A 26,926-nucleotide genomic window follows, 5' to 3' on the forward strand; every position below is an offset into this window, starting at 1 on the left:
TCATCTTCATAATTATTCATCTTCAACTTTCAGAAAAGAGATCATGGTTTTTCTTTAAGTAGGTTTAGTTCAGTAATGTTGTTCTCTTGTTCTCTTGTTGAGGGAGGGACAGTGATATTTCCGTCGATGGGCGTTCGTTAATAAACAGTGTTAATCACACAAAGACCTTCACTGTAAAGCTAAAGTGCTTGAGTTAAAACAGTCAGTCATTTGGTTGCTGTTGATCTGATGAGCTTCAACACGGTAAGACAAACACACTCTTACTTAAATGAAACTGATGATTATTGCTCATATAACATATGTGTCTTTACGTGAGAAATGTTAAGAATAGGGTGATTTACATATACTTGTTTAAGTGATGAATATATTAACTTAAGTATTCATTACTTCAATGAGCTCAATGTTTCTGCCTTAAATTATTACATTGTTTAAATTATTTTAGCTAACTGTGATTTTGTATATGTACATTTCTGAAATGCATAACTTAGTTTCCTCTGATAACAGATCACTCTAAATTGTAATGTGGACTCTGTAATGTGGTATTTTCTGTAAAGCTGCTGTGAAACGATGTGCATTGTAAAAAGCGCTATACAAATAAATGTGAAATGAATTGAATGCTGTTTTATAGATATATGTTATGCTGATGTGGGTCAGAATGGCTCCTCCTCTTCCTCTGATCTTCTTTCTGCTCATGATTCACGGTGAGTCTCTCTTACATTCACATTAGAAACACTGATGTTTTATTTAAGGCCTCATGAGCGGCTGATCTGCACTTTCTTCTGTCCTGTTCTCACATATTTCTCTCTGAAACAGGAAGTTTGTGTTGAACATGTCAAACGCCCGTCCCTTTTAGAAATGTCCAATAGTCTTTTGCTACTTGCTAGTCAGTGTCATATGGTTTAGGGGGATGGACTTTCTCAAAGTTCAGAGCATTTGATTGGACAAGAATCACTGTAGCAGCAGATCATGAATATTGTTGGCTCAAGTTCTCAAAGTGAATGTGCACATGTTAAATATGTATCATGTCAAAGGACTTCACTAACATAAATGAGCTCTGAGCTGATAGATAAGAACTAAAAGGACTATTAACCGGACTTCCAAAAAAGACTGTAAAGCAGCTCCAGCTCATTCAGATGTTGAAGAGCTGCTGCTAGATTATTAACCGGGACTAAGAAAATAGAGCACATCACTCCGGTTCTAAAAACTTTACATTGGCTCCCAATCAGTTATAGAATAGTTTTTAAAGTAATGCTTTTAGTCTATAAAGCGTTGAATTGCTTAGGACCTGAGTACATTTCTGAAATGTTTGAAAAATATAAACCAAGCAGGACTCTTAGATCAATGAACTCAGGTCAGCTAGTGGAGCAAAGAGTTAGAACGAAACATGGAGAAGCTGCGTTTAGCATCTCTGCTGTACACGACTGGAACAAATTACCAGAAGATCTTAGACGCGCCCCAAATGTGTTGATTTTTAAATCCAAGTTAAAAACATTTCTTTTTTCATGTGATTATGATTGAGCTCTTAAACCTAGCTATACTGCTCAGCCTTACAGCTTCTTATGTCTTTTCTTATCCCATCTTTTAAATCTTTTTATTCTTTCTTGTGTCTGTGTATCTTGTATTATTATTATGATGTTTTTATTTGTTTCTTTATTATTTTTCTTTGTAAAGCACATTGAATTGCTTTGATGTATGAATTGTGCTATATAAATAAATTTTGACTGATTGATTTGAAAAGCCACAAAACTAATATTTTGATGTCATTGGGTATTTAATAAATCAACTTTGATAATTTTCTTCGTCTTATTTTTTTTTTTTTTTCAAATTAATTTCATTATTTGAGAGTATATGCAGGATTAAGTGATGTTAACATAAACATCTATAGGCCTACTTAATAAATGGTAACCAACAATACATAATAATAATAAAACATATGAATAACAATATACGAGTATTTGAATCTATGCGACTACAGAGGCATATACATTTCAGTAAGTTTTACTGTATCTTTCAACATGGCCTACCTATTGTTCATTTGTTGATGATCGGTTCACGTGCCGCTTGAACTGAGGCGCTACAGCGATCTGCCACTTCACATTTACAACGCCAAAACGATATTTATTGTTTTAATTTCGTAATAAAATTGACAGAATCTGAGAGCTTAGAATTTAAATGTAACCAGCTTTGTCTTGTCTGTCGGTGTCAGAGGTGTAAGTCCAGGTTCAGAAAGTAAAAGTCCTCCTCAGTATTTTGTTCACCTGGATTTGCTAATTCAGCAGGAGAGAGAACTAATTAGTGAAATCAGCTGATTGAGTTCATGGGTGGAATAAACATATGGCAGGACTTCTACTTTCTGACCCCTGGACTTTACACCTCTGCCCATAGGGAGGCGTTGACCGCTTTGATGATGCTTGCAGTTTGCCGAGTTCTGCTGTTCTCACACAATGAATGTTTAGCAAATTTTCTCTGCGTGAGAAAATGTGAGTGTGGCATGAGAGTGTGTGAAACGTGTCGATTAGAGTCTCAGGCTGAAAGCATGACAGTTCACAGCCCTGCCCTAGCACTAGATTGTGAATATTTTTAGGGGCCAAGCCCCGAAGGGGCAAGGCACCTATTGTATCTGTTAGTTTTCTTATTATTATTAGGGGCCAAGCCCCGAAGGGGCAAGGCACCTATTGTATCTGTTAGTTTTCTTATTATTATTCTTCTTCTTCCGCCAATGGAAGTCTATGGCAGCCCTATGAACCATACATAGGAAAATGATGAAATTTGGCAGACTTGTAGTGATGGTAATGAAAAGTAATTGTAGCAATTTTTGAGTCTCTAGGTCCAACTCTATAGCGCCACCAGCAGTTCAAAAATTCAACATTGAAATGGCTATAACTTTTGAACCCTTTGATCTAGAAAAATGAAACTTAGTACACCTGATTCATCTCATCATGCTGATCAGAACCAATATCTTACATTAAGACTCCGCCCATTACAGTAGTGGCCATTTTGAAAAGTACAGTATGCAGTTTTTTTGCTACTCCTCCTTCAAAATTGGTCTAATTTTGTCCAAACATGTACTCAAATGATCTTCGGACTGAGCCGCATAAAAGTGCTGTCCCCGATTTTTTTGCTATACTGGAAAAAAAAAAGTTATGATGTCGCAAACTTAACGAGGTCGACCCAAAATTGGTTCAGAAGCTATAGCTCGGCCAAACTTTGATCAATCGAAACGAAAATTGGTACACTTCATCGGAAGCATGATCTGAGGTTCCATGCCAAAGTTGGGAACAGCGCCACCTACGGGTCATGAGATATGGAAAATGCATATTTTGGCCAATAACTTATGAACAGTTTGTCAGAAAATTATAAACTTGGTGTCTATCGATTCCTTGGGTCATGACAAATCCGTGGATATCGATTTTGCCATGATGGGATGTACCACGTGTCCGCCATTTTGAATGATGTCATAATTTGCAATATCTTTTAAACTATTTGAAATTTCTTCACCAAATTTGGTATGGATCATCATTAGCATGGCCCGAAGGTACCTGAGAAATTTGATCACAGCGCCACCTAGTGTTCCAGAGATATCATTGTTTTTTGAAAAAACGCTTATAACTTTTGCTAACATTGCTTGAAATTTGATTTCTTTATGTCAATATATTCCTTGGCTTATGCCGATTTCAACGATATCTCATATGTTATTTATCAACAATGTGACTGGCCGCCATATTTGAGCGAATGTAAAACAGTTTTTTCGCTACTCCTCCTTCAAAATTGGTCTAATTTTGTCCAAACATGTACTCAAATGATCTTCGGACTGAGCCGCATAAAAGTACTGTCCCCGATTTTTTTGCTATACTGGAAAAAAAAAGTTATGATGTCGCAAACTTAATGAGGTCGACCCATAATTGGTTCAGAGGCTGTAAGTTGTGAACAGTTTGTCACAAAATCATAAAATTGGTGTCTATCGATTCCTTGCGTCATGTCGAATCTGAGGATATCTATTTTGCCAGAATTGGATATACCACATCATAAGCTACATTAGCATTAAGATAGCTTAGCATGCTAATCTGGTTAACTTGCGTTTGTGTGCTCATTCTTTCACTGAAACCACTCCTCTGCAGTTTTGTAAAACATGTCCTCTGGGTGGCGCAATCTGTTCAACCATGCGTCATGAATCCCGAACCATTCTGGTCGTGGGTTCGAGACCAGTGTGGGGCGACTTTGAAATTGTGTATAAATTGTCATTTGAGCTCCTTTATTAGCTGGGTAAGAGCTGTACTAATGTTTCTTACACTGGGATTAGATTAGATCAAATTTAACAAGGTCGACCCAAAATTGGTTCAGAGGCTGTAACTTGTGAACCATTTGTCACAAAATCATAAAATTGGTGTCTATCGATTCCTTGCATGTCGAATCTGAGGATATCTATTTTGCCAGGATTGGATGTACCACGTCATAAGCCATAAGCTACATCAGCATTAAGATATCTTAGCATGCTAATCTGGTTAACTTGCTTTTGTGTGCTCATTCTTACACTGAAGCCTCTCCTCTGCAGTTTGTGATTGTACGTCCTCTGAGTAGCGCAGTCTGCTGAACCATGTGTCACTAATCCCGAGCCGTTCCGGTTGTGGGTTTGAACCCCGTGTTGGATTAGTATAAAAATTGTGTTGATTCAAGCATTGTTCTAATCTTTTGCTCTGACCTATCTTAGATCTATCTTAGAATCAACCTCACCTGCTCTAGCAACACAGACGAATGACTCCACCTCTTTTCAGCCTCATTTGAAAGCAGACACTTCGCAATTTGTTGCCAAGACAGAATTAATTATTGTCACAAGAAACGCACTTATAAAGAGCTTAAATGTACGGTGAAGTAATTTAAAACACATATTTAGGATGTGGCTGTAATAACACAAAACATACATCTTCATAAAAGTTTGTTTATTATCTTGAACATTCATCCCTCAGAATGTCTTTACCTGCATGTTATTCAGCTGCACCGATCGTTAAATGCTATATAAAGGATTTTCTGAAATGTTTTGAACACTTTCTAGGCAAGGGCGCCCTCTAACTTCATGTATGAATGAAACAGACATTACATGACACATGCTGCATAATTCTCATATCACCTCATTTTGGGTAAAAATTAAATAAATAGTACTCATCTATATAGAAATGAAGTAAACATAATAACCCATCAATACTTTAATACTCCAAATGTACACACTAACTAAAACCGCTAAGGGAATTTTGTTGTTCAATGGATATAACTGATACTTAATATTGAATAGACTTACCACAATCTCTATTTGATGCATTGTATGCAAAACATTGACTGCTTTGATTCATATTAATTACTTTGTCTGGACCAGTGATAATATCAACAACAGCAGTAACACAGACTTAACAGACAGTTTCATCATACCAGTATCATTGCTGTACATGTCACTCAACTTTTCAAAGTTTACCACACAAAAATTATATTTACTAAAATGAATAAAGAAATAATTCCATAAAATATCATTGTCATTTTTCTTTATTGCACAATACTTGTAAATATCTATAAAAAACTATACATAAATCGGTGTATTATTTTTACCTGCCTATACCACAAATACATAACAGGCAAAAATCAAATGTAGTGTAATGACAAACAAGCCAATTAACTTACAGGTATTAATCTATCCACAACTTACCACTAAAGACCTTAATTAACTAATAAACTTAAAATCAACATCAACGAATGACACACTCCAATTAATTAACTATGAACCAACTCAATCTGTTTTAATTAGTAATGGTACATTCCCAATCAATTGTGAATTATGTTAAATACCAGAGTATCCTGCAAAGAATTCCATTAGAACTTTTCCACTGTAAGAACAGAAATATTGAAAAACAAAATTGAGAGAAAAATGAACCAACTTCCAGACTCAATTTCAGGATACGTGCATTCTGTATCACCCATAAAACTATCTAAAATTAATAGCAAATACTTCACCGCTTCACTACAAACCGACAGGGACACATACCACCACACCGTCATCTTTCAGTGTAATCAACAAACCTCATGGAACAATGCTGCAAGAAACTGCTCTGCAATCAAACTCATGAATGCAAAGAAAGTTCCAAGTAAGTATGCCTTGTATATTTTACTCCACTTTTTATTTGTAGTCATTTTTAATTGTGATCCCATAAGTTACTTTACTTTTTTTTTTTCCTTTGGTTGCCCAAGATTTTTCTAGTCAACTAGCAATTGTTCACTTAAGCAATTAGTCAACGGATAGCACATTTATATGAATAAATCATAAGCCTTTAATCCCCTATGTACATAATCAACTAATCAGTGCTCAAACGCATAAAGCTTGCTGTGGTGCACCTGCAAACAATAATTAATGTGTCTTGAAAAAACAAGAAACTGTTTCATGCAGATTACATAATCTGAAAGTGTTTAAGATTTGAATCAGTTCATGTTTTTTAAAGTAGACATTTCAAACTTTCCATTAATATATTTCTCATGTCTGTGAGGCACGTATATAGTTGTATACATGGTTTCGGTTTACTTTTGTGACGTGGTCAACATTTATTACAAACTCACAATGCTTTGTTTGTTGTTATTATTAGTATTTAAAAAAAATGACATGGTATTTTAAGTAAAATGTAAGTGATTGCACATGTGCCTCCTTGTCATCTAATTTTTTTAAAATGTTTCTTTCATTTTCCAGACAGCAATGACACAAAATATGATATCCAGAGTACCAGCTCTACAACACTCGAAGTGACTCAAGTACCATTCCCCCATAAACCCCCAAAGCAACTATACCCCTCCACCATTGCCGAAATGAAAACCCTAGATGCACAGCATCATGTAAGTTGCACAACATTTTTCCATACAAATTAAAAGTTGAAGTACATTGAAAACAAATGGCATGACTGATTTCTCTCTCGCACTCTCTTTGTGTACAGATACCCACACTAAAAGCCAAAGTAACAAAGATACAGTCTGTTAAAAATGTATTTTTTAACAAGACTGAAGGAGAGGTAATGAACTGTTGGATAAATGATGAAACCGGAGGAATTCAAATTGCCTTGTGGGACAACTTTATTAATGACGTCCATCAAGGGAATTCGTATGACTTTACGAACTTAATGACAAAAAGGTACCAACAAAAAACCTTTTTACAATCAACCAGACACTCGACAATTACACCTTCAAAAGTTCAAATTTCTACTGGACCACTTCACCAAATGTCTGAAGAAGAAATTACTTCTCACAAAACCATCACCTCTGCTTTGCAAGGTGTCCAAATAAACATTAGTAAACACTGCCCAAAGTGTGCCACTCTTCAGCAAGATTTTTCTCCGCAATTTGCTTTCCACCGCTGCACAAAGTGCAAAATGTTAAGGAGTGGCACCGCTTACGTCACAAAACTCGGTGGCATTTTTGAGTTTAAAGAAAACAAAACGGAGCTCTCTTTAACAGTGTCAAATTCCATTTTGAAGACATTTTTAGCACCACTACTTGACCTGAACCACACCGATGCCCAGGACATCGAACAGCTGTTCCTGGCCATGAACAGTTTAACCGTAACATTTACACACAACATGCAGGTTCTACAAATGCAAACAACACCCAACCACGATACTGATGAGGAACTTCTTCACATTGAAGAAACTGAATTATCACAAGAACCTGCCAGAGTTTTCATCCCGCAAAAAACACCTGTAACAGAAACCAAACATTCAAGCGACAAACAATTTGTTCAAATTGAAGAAACTCCATTATCACAAGAACCTGCTGCAGTTTTCATCCCGCAAAAAACACCTGCAACAGAAACCAAACATTCAAGCGACGAACAATTTCTTCAAATTGGAGAAACTGAATCATCACAAGAACCTGCTGCAGTTTTCATCCCGCAAAAAAGACCTGTAACAAAAAACAAACAATTTTGTAAAAAAAAAAAAACTTGTGATAAGTCTATATAGCCTGTATAACTTGTATTTTGTTGTAAAAAATGTGTAGATGTGTATCTATAGGGGTTTACTTTTCAATAGTTAAAATGTTTGTTTGTTTTTTTCCCCCATTTCTAGTTGCTAAAATTTGTAATGGAAATATACATTACTATAAAATGATTTAATTATGATGCTTTTTTCCTACTTGATTAAATGTTTAAGTTTTGCAACTATAGAGGATGCTTTCTTTATCAATGTTTTGCTTTCTTTATCAATGTTTTACTTTTGATGGTTACTTTTTTTTTTCACCCAAATTGATTTCCTTCTAAATAAATGCAATACGTCACTAACTTTTGTCCTCTTTATCTTTGTACCTGTACTTCCATTTATATTGCTTTAAATTTTGGTTTGTTTTTAAACTCCAACTAATCCTCTTTTCATACGAACTGTACTTTAATTTTAGTCCCCTATAAAATTTCCATTATTGGTCTAAATGTCTAGTGTGTAATTTCAGTCAAATTATAAATGAGCTGCACAAAAATGGTTAAACCAGATTTTTTTTTCTTAAATTGTTCCCAACCAAGAACTCAGAAACTGCAATGTGTTGGCCAACCACATGTTACTGTTGTAAATGACATGCAGTTGACCAAAAGACTGTGGTTTCCACATTCCAGATACATTGTCTTGTTTATTCAATTGTTTCAGCACTGCAATGAACTTTGAATTGTTACAATGAAAATAAATACTACTATAAGGGCTGAACTATCACCCTTCAGTACTGATACATTCTGAATTACCTATAACCCAGATAAATATATATTTTGCTCTTTCTCTGAACATTTATAAAGCTGTGAATTGTCACTTGAATTATTTTTACCCAGATAATACTTACATTAATCTTTCTTCCCATTTAATTAGAAATGTGTTTTCTTACACATTCCGAATGAACCATGTGTCCGCCATTTTGAATTTTGTCATAAATTGACATATCTTTTAAACTATTTGACATATCACAAAAGCTGGTAGGGATGATCAACACCATGTCCTGAAGGTACCTGAGAAGTTTGAACACAGCGCCACCTAGTGTTCCAGAGTTATGTTTTTTGCAAAAATGCTTAACTTTTGAAAACATTGTTCAAATTTTGATTGCTTTATGTCATTACGTTCCTTGGTTTATGCCAATTCCGACAATGTCTCATTTGTCATTTTCCAACAATGTGACTGTCCGCCATGTTGGAACAAATGAAAAACTGTTTTTTCACTACTCCTTCAAATCTTGCTCAATTTTGTCCAAAATTTTATTCGATGTTCTTTAGACCGAACCGCACAGAAATGACTGAACAGATTTTTGATAGTTGTCTACATTCCCATGATATTCCTCTCTGAAGTTGACCCTGTTTGTTGTCTTATGCTAGTTAGCTTAGCATAATTATTGGTTAGCATGCTAACCAAATGCCATTCTTTCTAATGTGGCTCTTCAGCTATCAGGATAACCATAAGCTACGTTAGCATTAAGCTAGCTTAGCATGCTAATCTCGTTAACATGATTTTGTGTGCTCATTCTTACACTGAATGCTCTCCTCTGCAGCTTGTAACTCTATGTCCTCTAAGTGGCGCAAGCTGTTAATCCATGTGCTATGAGTCCCAAGCCATTCTGGTTGGGGGTTCGAATCCTGCGTAGGATGACTACGTAAAATTGTGTATTATGTCGAGTCGATTCTTGTATTCAAGCATTCTACTAATCTTTTGCTCTTCTGGCTCCGCATTGTGCTACAGCGATTCTACCTTCAACATCTTAAGTCTCTGTAAAATTATTAAGCAAACCACAGTGTATGAGTGTAAACCAAATACTAAGTAAAGCAAAAGGCTTTAACTTTGAAGATTGTTAAATCATTTCCAATGTGTAGCAAATGTTAAACCATGTGAATTGTGCAATGTTCAAAAGATTCCTAGTAAAAAAATAATGTATCCAAACAAGCCAAACAACCAGAAGGGCTTGGCCCCGGAAAGGCTGCTTGCAGCTTTAATTTGTTCTTGTTCTCGGAAGTGAATGTGTATATGTTAAATACTGATTTAGTCATATTCCAGGATTTACAGTTTTTCTGAATTGCTAAAACACTAAACCCACTTCTCTGAAACAAATTCTCAATAGTCTAAACCAATTTGTCGAATAAATCACTCGTTCGGTAAAACATTAAACAAGTTCAGGAAGTTAAAACACTGTTTGCAAATCTCATGCACTCTTTTTCCAAAACGCTAAACACATTCTCACTCACTAAAACACATTTTTCACTGTGATGCACTTATGTTTCAAAACGCTAAACACAGGCAGGCAAAAGTTAAACACAACTACAACACAGTTGTCATCGTTTACACACAATGAATCAAAATTGTTCACACTTATTTCCAATGATGAGAGGAAACCAACTGTACAAAATACAAGACAGTTTAAAGTGCCTAGATTTACTCAAAATGTTGCACTGAATGTTGAGAACAAGAAAGACAAGGAAGAGTGTGTGTATAAGAGGAGGAAGAGTGTGAGTATAAGAGGAGGAAGAGTGTGAGTATAAGAGGAGGAAGAGTGTGTGTATAAGAGGAGGAAGAGTATAAGAGGAGGAAGAGTATGAGTATTAGAGGAGGAAGAGTGTGTGTATAAGAGGAGGAAGAGTGTGAGTATAAGAGGAGGAAGAGTATGAGTATAAGAGGAGGAAGAGTGTGTGTATAAGAGGAGGAAGAGTATAAGAGGAGGAAGAGTGTGTGTATAAGATGAGGAAGAGTATGAGTATAAGAGGAGGAAGAGTAAGAGTATTAGAGGAGGAAGAGTGTGTGTATAAGAGGAGGAAGAGTGTGTGTATAAGATGAGGAAGAGTGTGAGTATAAGAGGAGGAAGAGTGTGTGTATAAGAGGAGGAAGAGTATAAGAGGAGGAAGAGTATGAGTGTAAGAGGAGGAAGAGTATGAGTATAAGAGGAGGAAGAGTATGAGTATAAGAGGAGGGATAGTATGAGTATAAGAGGAGGAAGAGTATGAGTATAAGAGGAGGAAGAGTATGAGTATAAGAGGAGGAAGAGTATGAGTATAAGAGGAGGAAGAGTATGAGTATAAGAGGAGGGAGAGTATGAGTATAAGAGGAGGAAGAGTGTGAGTATAAGAGGAGGAAGAGTATAAGAGGAGGAAGAGTATGAGTATTAGTGGAGGAAGAGTGTGTGTATAGGAGGAGGAAGAGTGTGTGTATAGGAGGAGGAAGAGTATAAGAGGAGGACGAGTATAAGAGGAGGAAGAGTATAAGAGGAGGAAGAGTGTGTGTATAAGAGGAGGAAGAGTGTGTGTATAAGAGGAGGAAGAGTATAAGATGAGGAAGAGTGGGAGTATAAGAGGAGGAAGAGTATGAGTATTAGAGGAGGAAGAGTGTGTGTATAAGAGGAGGAAGAGTATAAGAGGAGAAAGAGTGTGAGTATAAGAGGAGGAAGAGTATGAGTATAAGAGGAGGAAGAGTGTGTGTATAAGAGGAGGAAGAGTATAAGAGGAGGAAGAGTGTGTGTATAAGATGAGAAAGAGTATGAGTATAAGAGGAGGAAGAGTGTGTGTATAAGAGGAGGAAGAGTGTGTGTATACGAGGAGGAAGAGTATAAGAGGAGGAAGAGTGTGTGTATAAGATGAGGAAGAGTATGAGTATAAGAGGAGGAAGAGTATGAGTATTAGAAGAGGAAGAGTGTGTGTATAAGAGGAGGAAGAGTATAAGAGGAGGAAGAGTGTGTGTATAAGATGAGGAAGAGTATGAGTATAAGAGGAGGAAGAGTATGAGTATTAGAGGAGGAAGAGTGTGTGTATAAGAGGAGGAAGAGTATAAGAGGAGGAAGAGTGTGAGTATAAGAGGAGGAAGAGTGTGTGTATAAGAGGAGGAAGAGTATGAGTATTAGAGGAGGAAGAGTGTGTGTATAAGAGGAGGAAGAGTGTGAGTATAAGAGGAGGAAGAGTATGAGTATAAGAGGAGGAAGAGTGTGTGTATAAGAGGAGGAAGAGTATAAGAGGAGGAAGAGTGTGTGTATAAGATGAGGAAGAGTATGAGTATAAGAGGAGGAAGAGTATGAGTATTAGAGGATGAAGAGTGTGTGTATAAGATGAGGAAGAGTATGAGTATAAGAGGAGGAAGAGTATGAGTATAAGATGAGGAAGAGTGTGTGTATAAGAGGAGGAAGAGTATAAGAGGAGGAAGAGTGTGAGTATAAGAGGAGGAAGAGTGTGTATAAGATGAGGAAGAGTATGAGTATAAGAGGAGGAAGAGTGTGTGTATAAGATGAGGAAGAGTATGAGTATTAGAGGAGGAAGAGTGTGTGTATAAGAGGAGGAAGAGTATAACAGGAGGAAGAGTGTGAGTATAAGAGGAGGAAGAGTGTGTGTATAAGAGGAGGAAGAGTATAAGAGGAGGAAGAGTGTGAGTATAAGAGGAGGAAGTGTGTGTGTATAAGAGGAGGAAGAGTATAAGAGGAGGAAGAGTGTGAGTATAAGAGGAGGAAGAGTGTGTGTATAAGATGAGGAAGAGTATGAGTATAAGAGGAGGAAGAGTGTGAGTATAAGAGGAGGAAGAGTGTGTGTATAAGATGAGGAAGAGTGTGAGTATAAGAGGACGAAGAGTATAAGAGGAGGAAGAGTATGAGTATAAGAGGAGGAAGAGTATGTGTATAAGAGGAGGAAGAGTACGAGTATAAGAGTGACCCATGACAAAACAACTAAAAGCTCCCACCACCAGGTACAATTACAAGCAAATAAAAGACAAAGCAACACTAACAAGCAACAGCACACAATGACAGACCATGGCAAACGACATGCAGAATTTTAGTGACAGGATCCCACCACCAAGTAAAATTGCAGAACAAAAGGAGAAGGCGCAACCAACAAACAACCACTACAAGCACACAGAACATAAAACAAAAACATGCAGCATGCAAAAAATAATGAAGGGTACCGAGAACGATACATACCCACTCACTCATACCTTTACTCCGGGGGAAATGAAAAACATGTAGATCACATTCACTGATTACCAAGGTCTCATGCATACATATCCAAATATGATGGAAACTGACTGAAACTACTGACCATATGAGGCCTTCTGTTTAACTGGCCGGACTGTGTGTTCACCTTTCCAGAACCTCGGGTATTGCATGGCATACTTTGCAACACCACCACTTGTTTGCGCAACTTCGCGGCTGCCAGTACAGTTGTAGTGCAGAGCTGCCAACAGAAGTCTATAGAAAATCACAAAATGAGAGCAGATTTTGAGATAGAAATATCAGATGTCTGTATGACATGCCAATATGAGATGTAATTAATCCATTTCGCAACACTGACCTACTGTACATCCCAAGGTAAGAAAACCCTGTGTGTTTGGGAGCTAAGAGCAGGATGAGGGAGTGAAACGCCTCAAGGGAAAAGGTTTGGTGCTGTGGCGACAGCTGCTTCACATCCTTCAGCAAGGATGCCTTTGTGACAACACCCTCTAGTTTCACCACAACCGTTGAGCTTGTAGAAAAAAAAAAAAGTCCCAAACAAAACATTTTGTTTTACCCTGATTAAATTGTATTAAAACACAGGTTCCAGCAAAAAATCTCTCAGGTCACATTATCATAAAACCATAGAGTACACATATTTCATGGTGTATACCTGGTTCTAGCCACTCCTTTTTCCGTTGCTCCCCCTCCAGAGGTAGATGAGCACAACAGGGAAAGGCAGGAGTGTCATGCTCATGGATGTCCTGTATGTGGTTCACCATGCTCTTCCACTTGGCCTCCATGACCTCTGGGTTGCCATCAGGAGTGGAGGCTGCAGTCCAGTAGAGGTGGTTTATAATTGCAGGCCTCCACAACATCAGGTCCCCACAGTCCTTTTCCTTGACCGCCGTATCCAAAGCCTTGCTGAGACCTTGTTTACAACAAATGGAAAGTATTATATCGATGGAAATGTAATTTCAAGAATTACCTTAAAGCTTCCAACATCGGGATACATACCTTTTTCCGACATGCCAGACATCAAAGAAATGCCTTGTCCCCTCAGTACACATTTCCTCTCGCACCCACTTGGCAACCTTAAAAGTAATACACAAACTGTTAGGAAGCTTGCACTATCTTGCCATCATTGCATCAGCATGAGTACATTCTTCTGGCATCAGTGTATATGATACCATCCCTGTCATCATTCAGGACCTCGGGAGGATGGGTGGTGACCTAATTGTTGCAGGCGACTGTAGTTAATGCACTATTTACATGGTCTGATATGCTTTGTCAGTGTAAGACTTACTTATTCCCAGGTCTCCTTGACATTTTGGCAAGAATTGAAACCACTCAGTAATAGAGGGGAGAATTTATACATCTATATTGTATATCTTTGTATTTACCTGGCGATGCCTGTCGGTGATGAGTGTCGACACTTGAAGATCCTGCCCCCTGAGGAGGGTTATGCTCCTCTTCAAACCCTCTAACTCGCACCAGTTGCTGTTCGGGACCTCTGAGCACTTCAACATGACACAATCAGTGTAAGTGGTGAAAGTGGATAAACTTTATTTCTTTGTCTGATAACATCACACTTACCTGGACAAGCTGAAGGTCGACAACCTTATTTACAGTATTCTCTCCTCAATCAGCGAGTAGGTCCCGTATTTCGCACAATGTCCAGGAGAGTCTGACCTGGGTATGATTATTTGTATTTATTTGTATTTTTTTGTAATTGTAATTATGTTAAAGATACAACATAGCACATCAGACCATGTCATCTGTAAACATGTCTCATATTAACATCAGGCAAATTGTGCATTACCTACAGTCCCCTGCTACAATCAGGCCACCCCCCATCTCCTTCAGTTCACTTATTATGGTTGCTTGTTCTTCCTGCCAGGCCTGAATGACGATGGGGATGGTGTAGTAACGCTGGTGGCGGAAGAATGTATTCACGCTGATACACTGTAGACCAAATAATGTCAGCATTCTGAGAGTTTGGGTTGGTAGACATCCCGAAAAATGAATTGCCCCACTCAGAAGTAGGTTGCAGGCTGGCATGTTTCTGTGCAAAATTGGCTGGTTTTGCCAGAACCGCTGGAAGCCACATGTTGCACAGACCTACCATATGCAGAAAATAAATCAGAAAATTATCAGGTCACTGTGGAATAAGTAAAACATTAAAATCCACTCTATCACTCTATATAAGGTTCACTCTATATCATTTTCAAACATGTTCTTCTTACCTGCTTTATTTTGATAAATGTGCCACCCTGCTGCACCATCCTACCGTTAGATTCACTACAACAGGCAGGGCAAATGGTGAACAGGGCCATCAGCTGGTCTTTGCACACAATGTATTTACCTGGACCACTGTAAAACAAAAAGAGAATATTAGATACTTCATTCATCCCAGGGGGAATGTATGTATCCAGTAGCTTATACAACCACACTGCAACACAACACACATAAACATATCTCACACACATGAAAATAACTCACAGAAATGTAAAAAGTAAAGTAAAGGGCATGTAAAGTGATACAAAGGCTTGTTAGGGACTGACCCTGTGATACATTGACCATGACAAGGTGCTATGGTAGACAGACATCACAGTTTAGCTAGCCATCAATGGTGCTGAAAGTTAGTAGGCTTATCGTCTCACTTTAGGTCAGAGTCACTTGGATGAGGTGGCGGCTCCTCATATGACGCCTCCTCATCTGAGGACGCGTCCTCTTCATCAGGCACCCAGGATGTGTCACTTCTGATGAAAGACGCCTCTTCATCACTATTATCAGGACTGGCAAGAGGTGTAAATGTTCTTATGCGTGTGGTCTGTGTCCCCACACTGACCATCTTGGGCCTTACCTGCACAGCTGTGTCAGAGAAGCATAAGACAAACATAGCCACAATGACAATGATGGTATAATAATGACAATGATGGTATAATAATGTTGCTATGTTTTGGTTTAAACAACAATAGCTTATTAATCAGTGTACATATATGAATGTGAATAATACATACAGTGTGATTTTGGAATATGTTTACTGACGTTTAGCCTCCACTACAACCCTGAACCCCAGACTAAAATATATCCCTAGACTTACCAAAGGACTTTCCATGAGGTTTCAGATCACACTGCGACCCAGTGTGACATAGGCCAGATGCAGGTGGAAGGGTTTCGGGCTCAGGAATGTCAGGATTTTCTTGGAGTGTTACATTTTCCAAAATCTTGTGTGAGAACCAGTGAAAACGGGTGAGAATCACAAGCATAATGAGTAAGAAAGTATGTAAACATGTATTTATATGATACATTGTCTAACACAGGTCGTATGAGCAAACACTCATGGCAAGGCATTTAACGTTTGGGAGCTATGCGAGAAGATAGCCTTATCACTACTCCTAACTTTCAGCACCAGTGATGGCTACAGTAGCTAAAGTGTGTTATGTCTGTCTGCCTCGGGTATGCTAATATTTACTTCTGGCATCCGAAATGAGTTTAACCCGGCATTTAAACCCCATGTTAAGCCGACGCATGTCTCGAGGGTCATAGTCATCGTCAGTGAAGTGCTCGCTGCATATGACGGCTGACTTGGTCACAGAGGCAGCAGTAAAATCCGCCCGCTTGGTAGCCACAAACCTCACCCAGGCACGAATCAACCTTTTGGCCTTGGGGAAATTGTGGACCCTGTGCCCTGTTTTAGACGAATTTGTACATCCCACACAAACACAACGGTTTACCATTTTGCTAGCGTAATATGGATTATGCCGGTAACTCTACTAGTGAAGTTCGTTTTATGACGTCACGCCTCATCTAGTGGAAGGGAGCGGGAGTGCTTAAAACCACTGTTAAAAGTGCCAACTTTTCATATTATATTCAGTATTTTGGTATAAAAAACAATGGTGGGCGGTTTTTATCTTTATGTTTAATAAACACAGTGCATTATCTTCGTGAAAAATTTAACCTGCAACTTACACTTTAATGATGTTTTAATAACAAAGTTAAGATAATTAAACCTAATTAAACACGAGTGACGCACATTCAGTTTATCAACCCAATCAACGAGATAAGAGGTATATATACTGCAGACTTACCTCTGTTCATTGACAGTTTATCAGCATCCCTCCACCACCCCATCTCCTCACTTTGATTTTAATAATCTCTTATTGGATGTAAACAACGCAATCCAAAATACAATGCAATAGTTCTAGATTATTCCTATCACAAACGGGGGTAATACTCTGGGTTCGGGACAAAATTCAGAGCCCAGAACCTTCCCCTGGACAGCACGCCAAATATGCATGATCTTTACTCTATTTAATGTGATGTAAGTGTGAACTCGTGAATTCTGAAAGGTGGAGGGGAGGAGGGCGTAGCGGGGAGCCTCCAACATTTTTTTTGCTTAGGCTAGGGCCTCCAAATGTCTAGAACCGGCCCTGCACAGCCTCAGTGACGTCAAGGCTGTAATGCGATTGGTTATCAAGGCACACGTGATCCAATTCAGCAGTTACACTTTACAATGGTAGATCCTCAGATCCTGGTCTCTCCCAGTAATAAGACCATCTCTGGTATAAAGCAGCTTTAGGTGATCGTCAGCTCCTAACGTCCGGTCTGAAACTGCTGGCCTGAAACTGCTGTCACGTATATAGTTCTGCAGTCAGACACATCTCGGGCCCTATTTTAATGATCTGAAACGCAAGTGTCCAAGCGCAAAGCGCAAGTAACTTTGTGGGCAGGTCTTGGCGCTGTTGCTATTTTCCCGGCGGGATAAATGACTCTTGCGCCCGGCGCAAATCTAAAATGGGTTGGTCTGAAGAGCTTCATTATTCATAGGTGTGGTTTGGGCGTAACGTGAAATAAACCAATCATCGCGTCATCTCACATTCCCTTTAAGAGCAGGCGCGCTTGTTCTATACCGGATCCTATTTGCGCTGGAACACGCCTCCTTTTTTGCGCTGAACCGCCCAGGGAGCGCAAGTTCATTCCCTAGTTTAGCGACGTGCTTCTGTGGAGGGAAAAGTGCGCTTTACGCGGGTGCAAAATAGGAATGATACATGCGTCGGTGTACAAAGTCAATTGCGCTCGGTGCAAGATAGGGCCCCTCGTCTCATATGTGCTCGTTCAATCCCTCAAACTGCCACCAGAGGTCACCATCTCCTGCGTCTGACATCAACCTTGATGAGCCTCACTTGTAAATCACTATCATTCATCTTCATTCATCTTCACAATTATTCATCTTCAACTTACAGAAAAAGATCATCATTTCTCTTTAGTTAGTTTTAGTTCAGTAATGTTGTTCTCTTGTTGAGGGAGGGACAGTGATATTTCCGTCGCTGGGTGTTAATAAACTGTTAACCACACAAAGTCCTTCACTGTAAAGCTAAAGTGCTTGTGTTAAAACAGTCAGTCATTTGGTTGCTGTTGATCTGATGAGCTTTAACACGGTAAGACAAACACACTCTTGCTTAAATGATTATTGCTCATATAACATACGTGTCTTTACATGAGAAATGTTAAGAATAGTATGTTTACATATACTTGTTTAAAAGATGAAAACAAGAGATGTTTCTGCCTTAAATTATTACATTGTTTATTTTTTTTATTTTTAGCTAACTGTTATTTTGTATATGTACATTTCTGAAATTGGGCCTACATAACGTATTAATGTGAATTGAATTGAATGCTGTATTATAGATATATGTTATGCTGATGTGGGTCAGAATGGCTCCTCCTCTTCCTCTGATCTTCTTTCTGCTCATGATTCACGGTGAGTCTCTCTTACATTCACATTAGAAACACTCTGATGTTTTATTTAAGGCCTCATGAGCGGCTGATCTGCACTTTCTTCTGTCCTGTTCTCACATATTTCTCTCTGAAACAGGAAGTTTGTGTTGAACATGTCAAACGCTCATCCCTTTTAGAAATGTCCAATAGTCTTTTGCTACTTGCTGGTCAGTGTCACATGGTTTAGGGGGAGGGACTTTCTCAAAGTTCAGAGCATTTGATTCGACAAAACTCTCTTCACTCTGTCTGTACATTTACTTCAGCTTTTCAGCAACACCCTCCATCAAAGCTCATCAGGGCTGCCAACTTTTGAGTTTAGTTTGGAGTGATGATTATGAAAGGGGGATTGATGGGGTGTAAAAAAACCTTCATTTTCAATCTCTTTCACAAATTCAATTATTGTGATTTGATTCCGATTTGATTCAATATCCATTAATTTGGATAAACTTTAGGTACATGATAATTTTTCTCAAGGAAATAAAAAAATTCACACATTGCTGTAAACATTCAGAGCCCTGTCAACTATTATAATTAAAGGTAAAAAATAACAACTCTAATTAAATATAATGTGTTTTATTTATACTAACAACATAATAATATTTAAGTGATATAGCTAAAAATATAATAAATATGTAGGCTAATATAGTGCGCATATGTAGCAAATGGTCTCTATAGCTAATATTTATAGCCAACTAACATGCTATGGTCATTAAATGGCTTTTTTGAGGTAAATGTAATGTTATGCTTTTCCAGCGTTATGTAACGTTATGTGATATACTTGTTCTCCAGCTGTTTTATTGACTTCTTTCCACAGTTGAAAAACACTGATTGATCGATATAATGTGTGAGGTGTCGCACACACAGAAGAGGCTGTGTTTTCTGGGGGCACATATAATTTGTATTTCTGTCACACGCTGTACAATCTGAAAATTCAACAAAGACAACAATAAACTAGTTTTTGTTTCACAGTGTTGAAATAGCGAGAAGGGTTTGACTGCAGAGCCGCAGAGCCACAGTTTTACCCCACAGCACTTTTGCCGGCGCATGCACATTTCGTTGTGAGAGTTTGAGAGAGTTTTGTCGTCGAGATGCATGTTACGGCACTGGAAGGGAATAATTTCCCTAAGTATTCAAAATGCTCTTCTTGCTGTGACCAATTTCACCATTTATTTTCTTTTACTTCTTGGTGTAATTGAGCTTGTATAGTTTTATAGTGAATGATCAATGGTAATGGTAACATAATGGTGTGTCCGCACTGAAAGGTAAATTAAATTGTATTCTTGTTTATGTCTCCAACAAATTAATATGTTCACACTTTCAGCCTGTTTGAAATTAAGTTTTATTTGTGTTCAAGTTTACGCATTAACCCCAGGCAAAATGAATTAACTTAAGGAATTAAGAGTTATCTTGACTTTAGACTAATAATTGCCCTTTGAATGTCTATGCAAAAGTTTGTTATGCCATGCAGGCTTTCAAAAATAAAGTGGGTTTATTATACCAGGCTGTTCGTTTTTGGAGATTAAAGTGTTCATGACACAAGCATTATTTTATTTCATTAAAAGAGCAACAGCAGGAGCAAAAAATAACAGCAGGAGTAACAATAACCTTTAGATAGTTTTAGGACAGAACAGTCGCTAAGATTTAAAAATGAAATGTGACAGGGCAAAACCGCTGTAGTGAAACTGTAGTCCAAAAATGTCATGCCCTTCACTCGCTAACTTCCCTCCGTCTCGTTCACTCGGATGTACGTCATTGCTCCCAAGGGGAAGTGCTTAAGGAAGTTTGCAAGTGCGTGTCTAAGGCCCTGTCCCAAATGTCGCACTTCATGGAAGAGTATGTGTGTAAGAGGAGGAAGAGTGAGTATAAGAGGAGGAAGAGTATGTGTGTAAGAGGAGGAAGAGTGAGTATAAGAGGAGGAAGAGTATGTGTGTAAGAGGAGGAAGAGTATGTGTGTAAGAGGAGGAAGAGTATGTGTACACAGTAAATTCCCCAGTGTTAAATCAACACTGCTCAGAGCACATATGGTCCCACTCTACAGAGTGTTAAAATTAACACTGAAGCAGTGTTGAAGTTAATGAGATAATTAAGTTAACACTGAAGCAGTGTTGAAGTTAATGAGGTAATTAAGTGATTAATTAAGTGATGATTGGCCATTAGTGGTGACACCTGATGTTAATAAGCAGAATCAATGATGGAAAGATAAAAAACAATAACAGAAAAAAGAGAAACACAAGAACTACAACTGACTTTGAGTCATTACACATTGTTGCACTTATTATTACCAGTTTGACTTTATTTCTGTCATACATCGACAAAAGTTCTTGAGATTCAACAGAAGTTTAGACGGTAATGTTTTATGGAATTTTTCTTTTCAAGTTACCATTATGGTGGTCAGTGTTTTCTTTAGTTGGGCTCTTGACTCTTTTCATTTTGTTAATAAAAGTTTTTCTCTGACTGTTCCATCATTGTGTTTATAAAGCACATTTGTTACTATAAGAGAAAACATGACCTGCTCACAATATGTTTTGATGATAAAAGCATTATCATCATGTAGTGACCTGATTCACTGATGTAATTCAGAGTCTAAATATTTGACTATATGCTTGATGTCTCGTTTTAGTATTGGTGATTCTAGTCCTGAGATTCTACAGTTTGAGATCCAACAGCAATAGGAAAAATTTTGAAAATACTTTGTGCAAAAAGTTATTGTGTTTAAACGCACAGACATCAAGAATCAGCATATGCATCTCAACAATGGTGACAATACACAAACTAGTGACAAACAGATCAACTCTGAACATCACAAAACAAGCTACTAAAGTCAGAACAAAACAATAGCAAAATAAAAGCCAACAGAAAAAAACAATGAAAATTACAGGACAATTCAGCTGCATAATTTATTCATGCTGCAATGCATGATGTCAGCCATTGATGCGTTCTGATTGGTGGCTCCCATCATGCACTGCAACATGAAGCATTTGTTTGATTGTCACCATTGTTGAGATTCATATGTAGATTCTTGATGTCTTTGTGTGATTGTAAAACTTCCAGAGCATTAAAACATTGCTGGAAGTAACTACTGTTGTGGAAAATTAATAAAACATGTGGATAATCAGTTTATAATGATGGGTGCCATCATTGAATCAGGTCACTAGTAATTTCATCATCAAATCTTAACCAGGACTGCATTTCCAATAGCATCTTAAGCCTAACTTAATAACAGACCAACTGCAACAAATGGTCTGTACAATCAAATTAGGCTTGCAATGCTTTCAGGAAACACAGCCAAAGTCATAGTTTCTCTTGCCACAACACATATGCTCTATAAACACAGAGTTGGAGCAGCCAGAAAAATACTAATGTTAAAAAGGAAAGGGTCAAGAGCCCAACTAAAGCAACCACTGGCCACCATAATGGTGACATGAAACAAAACATTCCATAAAACATTACCATCTAAACGTCTGTTAAATCTAAATAAGTCCGTGTGTAGATGTATGACAGAAATAAAGTCAAACTGGTAAAATAATAAGTGCAATAATGGCTCGAAGTCAGTAGTTCTTGTGTTTCTCTTTTTTCTGTTCTTGTTTCTCTTTCCTTCAGTGAGTCTGCTTGTTATCATCAGGTGTCACCACTAATGGCCAATCATCACTTAATTAATCACTCAATTATCTCATTAACTTCAACACTGCTTCAGTGTTAACTTAATTACCTCATTAACTTCAACACTGCTTCAGTGTTAATTTTAACACTCTGTAGAGTGGGACCATATGTGCTCTGAGCAGTGTTGATTTAACACTGGGGTTTTTACTGTGTATAAGATGAGGAAGAGTATGAGTATAAGAGGAAGAAGAGTATGTGTGTAAGAGGAGTATGAGTATGAGTATAAGAGGAGGAAGAGTATGAGTATAAAATGAGGAAGAGTATGAGTATAAGAGGAAGAGTATGAGTATAAGAGGAGGAAGAGTATGAGTATAAAATGAGGAAGAGTATGAGTATAAGAGGAGGAAGAGTATGAGTATGAGTATAAGAGGAAGAAGAGTATGAATATAAGAGGAGGAAGAGTGTGTGTATAAGAGGAAGAAGAGTATGTGTGTAAGAGGAGTATGAGTATGAGTATAAGAGGAGGAAGAGTATGAGTATAAGAGGAGGAAGAGTATGTGTATAAGAGGAAGAGTATGAGTATAAGAGGAGGAAGAGTATGAGTATAAGAGGAGGAAGAGTATGTGTATAAGAGGAAGAGTATGAGTATAAGAGGAGGAAGAGTATGTGTATAAGAGGAAGAGTATGAGTATAAGAGGAGGAAGAGTATGATTATAAGAGGAGGAAGAGTATGAGTATAAGAGGAAGAGTATGAGTATAAGAGGAGGAAGAGTATGTGTATAAGAGGAGGAAGAGTATGAGTATAAGAGGAGGAAGAGTATGAGTATCAGATGAGGAAGAGTGTGTGTATAAGAGGGTGAAGAGTGTGAGTTGGAGAAGGAAGAGTGTGAGTATAAGAGGAGGAAGAGTATGAGTATAAGAGGAGGAAGAGTGTGAGTATAAGAGGAGGAAGAGTGTGAGTATAAGAGGAGGAAGAGTATGAGTTAGAGGAGGAAGAGTATGAGTATAAGAGGAAGAGTATGAGTATAAGAGGAGGAAGAGTATGTGTATAAGAGGAGGAAGAGTATGAGTATAAGAGGAGGAAGAGTATGAGTATCAGATGAGGAAGAGTGTGTGTATAAGAGGGTGAAGAGTGTGAGTTGGAGAAGGAAGAGTGTGAGTATAAGAGGAGGAAGAGTATGAGTATAAGAGGAGGAAGAGTATGAGTATCAGATGAGGAAGAGTGTGTATAAGAGGAGGAAGAGTATGAGTATAAGAGGAGGAAGAGTATGAGTATCAGATGAGGAAGAGTGTGAGTATAAGAGGGTGAAGAGTGTGAGTTGGAGAAGGAAGAGTGTGAGTATAAGAGGAGGAAGAGTATGAGTATAAGAGGAGGAAGAGTGTGAGTATAAGAGGAGGAAGAGTGTGAGTATAAGAGGAGGAAGAGTATGAGTTAGAGGAGGAAGAGTATGAGTATAAGAGGAGGAAGAGTGTGAGTATAAGAGGAGGAAGAGTATGAGTTAGAGGAGGAAGAGTATGAGTATAAGAGGAGGAAGAGTATGAGTATAAGAGGAAGAAGAGTGTGAGTATAAGAGGAGGAAGAGTGTGAGTATAAGAGGAAGAAGAGTGTGAGTATAAGAGGAGGAAGAGTATGAGTTAGAGGAGGAAGAGTATGAGTATAAGAGGAGGAAGAGTATGAGTATAAGAGGAAGAAGAGTGTGAGTATAAGAGGAGGAAGAGTATGAGTATAAGAGGAAGAAGAGTGTGAGTATAAGAGGAGGAAGAGTATGAGTTAGAGGAGGAAGAGTATGAGTATAAGAGGAGGAAGAGTATGAGTATAAGAGGAAGAAGAGTGTGAGTATAAGAGGAGGAAGAGTGTGAGTATAAGAGGAGGAAGAGTGTGTGTATAAGAGGAGGAAGAGTGTGAGTATAAGAGGAGGAAGAGTGTGTGTATAAGAGGAGGAAGAGTGTGAGTATAAGAGGAGGAAGAGTGTGTGAAAGAGGTGATGAACGAGGAGGAGGAGGAAGAGGAAGGTGTGGAGAATGTGGTCAAGGCTGGATCTGCTTCAGGGTTTTTCTCTTCTCCTGCAGAGATGATATTCTCCGGCCGGACCGACATGAAGACGTGAAGCTGAAGCAGAATAAATCTCTCTCACTGACCTTGATTCTGCAGTTGCTCAACTCTTCTGACTGTACTTTACAGTAACATGCTTTTCATTTACAGTTTTTTACTGTAACCTTTTGGGCTTCTGCAGTTGGTCACTGTATTTCACAGTATGCAAATGCTGAATATACAGACATTCCATACTATACAATATTCAGTGCAATACTATACAGGACTTGCAGTGCGTACAGTATTTATTCACTCACCACTGTCAGGTGTCAGTACTACTTTATTACAGAATTGCAAAATTTGTTTACTTTGTTACAATATATAAATACATATTTCTCCTGTAACTGCATGCTTTGGATTCTGTGTTCTCCATTCTTCATGTAGTGTCTAACGAATGATCTGTAGTGTTTCTAATATTGACTGATGTGTGTAAGATCTGAAAGCATTGTTTGATTTTGCCAGAAGAGTCAGAGATTCTCTGAATGAGTTTTGAACATTTGCTTTTGTGTTTAAGGTTTTGAGAAAGTGAGTGATGGTTTCAAGAAATGTGTTTTAGCAATTCAGAAAAACTGTAATTGTGCAGCTTGTTGTTTTTGGCTGGTTTCTTGGTTCTCTCTTCACTCCTCTGTCTTAAAGTAATTCACACTGAGATTATTTATTTACATTTATCTTATATTTCCTGTAATGAGTCGCTGTTTTCAAATAGTAATAAAGTATTGTCATGTTTTCATGGCCCAAAATAACAGATAAAACAACATTTACAGTTTGATGAATTCTGTGTTTCAGGGGTTTCTAGTGATGATTGGGGTGTGAGTTACAGTCCTTCACACATCTGTGCACTAAAGGACTCAACAGTGATAATGAGATGCACTTATACATACCCTACTACTGGATATAAGATCATGAATGCGTTCTGGACAAAAGGCCCAATACTAAGGTGGTGGGGTGTTGAGCATCCAGATCTGTCTAATGACACTGAATACAGTCAGAGGCTTCAGTATCTGGGAGATAAACAGCAGAACTGCACCGTCAGACTGAGTCATGTGACACTGAAGGATTCACACATGTACTATTTCAGATTCATCACTGATAAGCCTGGTGGAAAATTGACTGGTGTTCCAGGAGTGACTCTTACTGTCACAGGTGACTTTGATGAGGTTCATCTCTTCTTCTGTGCATTATGTTGAATAATAATCAGTGTATGACAGCAGCACTAGATATAATGTGTGTGTTGTGTTCAGATCTTCAGGTGGAGTCTCCTGAGAGAGTGACAGAGGGAGATTCAGTCACTCTGAGATGTAAAAGCAGCTGCGCTCTGACTGACAGAGCAACATTCATCTGGTACAGAAACTCACAGCCATTAACTGAGAGAAGAGACAGAAACAATGAACTCCTGCTGCAGTCAGTCAGAAGAGAGGATTCAGGCAGATATAGCTGTGCTGTAGACGGACACACTCACATCTCTCCTGCTGTTCAGCTCAATGTCACGTGTGAGTACAGACTGACTTTTCAAACATTACAAGGAATAAATATCTGAATTTATGATTTATAAAAATGTTTTAACCACTATTCTTAAGACTGCCCGACACCCGTGGGACACTTGCCATTATACATTTATAACAATAATATCTTAGTCTAAACCTAAAGTAATCTTGACAAACTATAAAGCATTTGAAAGCGTTCAGACTGTAGTTAAGATCACTCAATCCATATATGGAAATCGAAGAGTCCTTATATGGTCACCAGAGGAGTCTGGATGTCATTTAGTGGAAAAGTTTGGTACTGCGCTCAAAAAATCGTACTGATTTTTATTTTATTTTTTTAGATATCAACCTAAAATTTGTCTCAGAATTTGTTCAGATATTTATCTTTGATTTTTGATTAAGTTTTAGTTGAATTTTTTTTTTGTAAAATATATATTCATAAACTTAAACTTCTATGATGCTTTTTGTAAACTTAAACTCTTAACCTGCAACTGCTGAAAAAACACAAACTTAAAGAAAGTCAAGGGTCAAGAGCCCAACTAAAGCAAACACTGATCTCCATGATGGTGACCTCAAACGAAACATTTTCAATAATACATCAACATCTAAACCTCTGCTAATTCTCAATTAGATCTTCTTTAGACGTGACAGAAGTAAAGTCAGTCTGGTTAGTAATAAGTGAAGCTGGTAATGCTGTTGGTGGAGTTGTTTAATCAGATCTTCAGAGAGTTAATGTCTTTTATCTTCAGTTCATCTAAGGCTGTGTCTGAAGAAAGTTGTAGTTTATGTTCTTATTACTCTTTCAAAAGATGATTGAAAGAATGTTTCAGGAATATCACACTAACCTTTAAATAACATTCTAGTAACATTAAGGAAACTGGACATTTTTATGTTCTTGGAATGTTAGAAATCAACGTTCCTATAATGTTGACTTTTAAATTAAAATTAAGTTGAAAGAACGTTTGAGGAACATTATACCTTTTAAAACACGTTCTTCTAACATCAAGAAAACTGGACATTTTTCACA

General features: G+C 37.9%; 1 protein-coding gene across 1 annotated transcript in view; it reads left to right on the forward strand.

Annotated features, from left to right (window-relative positions):
- Positions 1-210: 210 nt before the first annotated feature.
- LOC308688252 (B-cell receptor CD22-like) overlaps positions 211-26,926 on the forward strand; it is an 81,569-nt gene continuing 54,853 nt past the window's right edge. Inside the window, exons 1-4 of the mRNA XM_081361211.1 lie at positions 211-243; positions 18,634-18,706; positions 25,202-25,558; positions 25,657-25,903. Coding sequence (XP_081217337.1) covers positions 229-243; positions 18,634-18,706; positions 25,202-25,558; positions 25,657-25,903 — 692 coding nt within the window. The 5' untranslated portion in view covers positions 211-228. The remainder of the gene's footprint in view (positions 244-18,633; positions 18,707-25,201; positions 25,559-25,656; positions 25,904-26,926) is intronic.

Source organism: Scardinius erythrophthalmus, assembly GCF_964197995.2.
Source record: "Scardinius erythrophthalmus genome assembly, chromosome: 3".
Lineage (NCBI taxonomy): Eukaryota > Metazoa > Chordata > Actinopteri > Cypriniformes > Leuciscidae > Scardinius > Scardinius erythrophthalmus.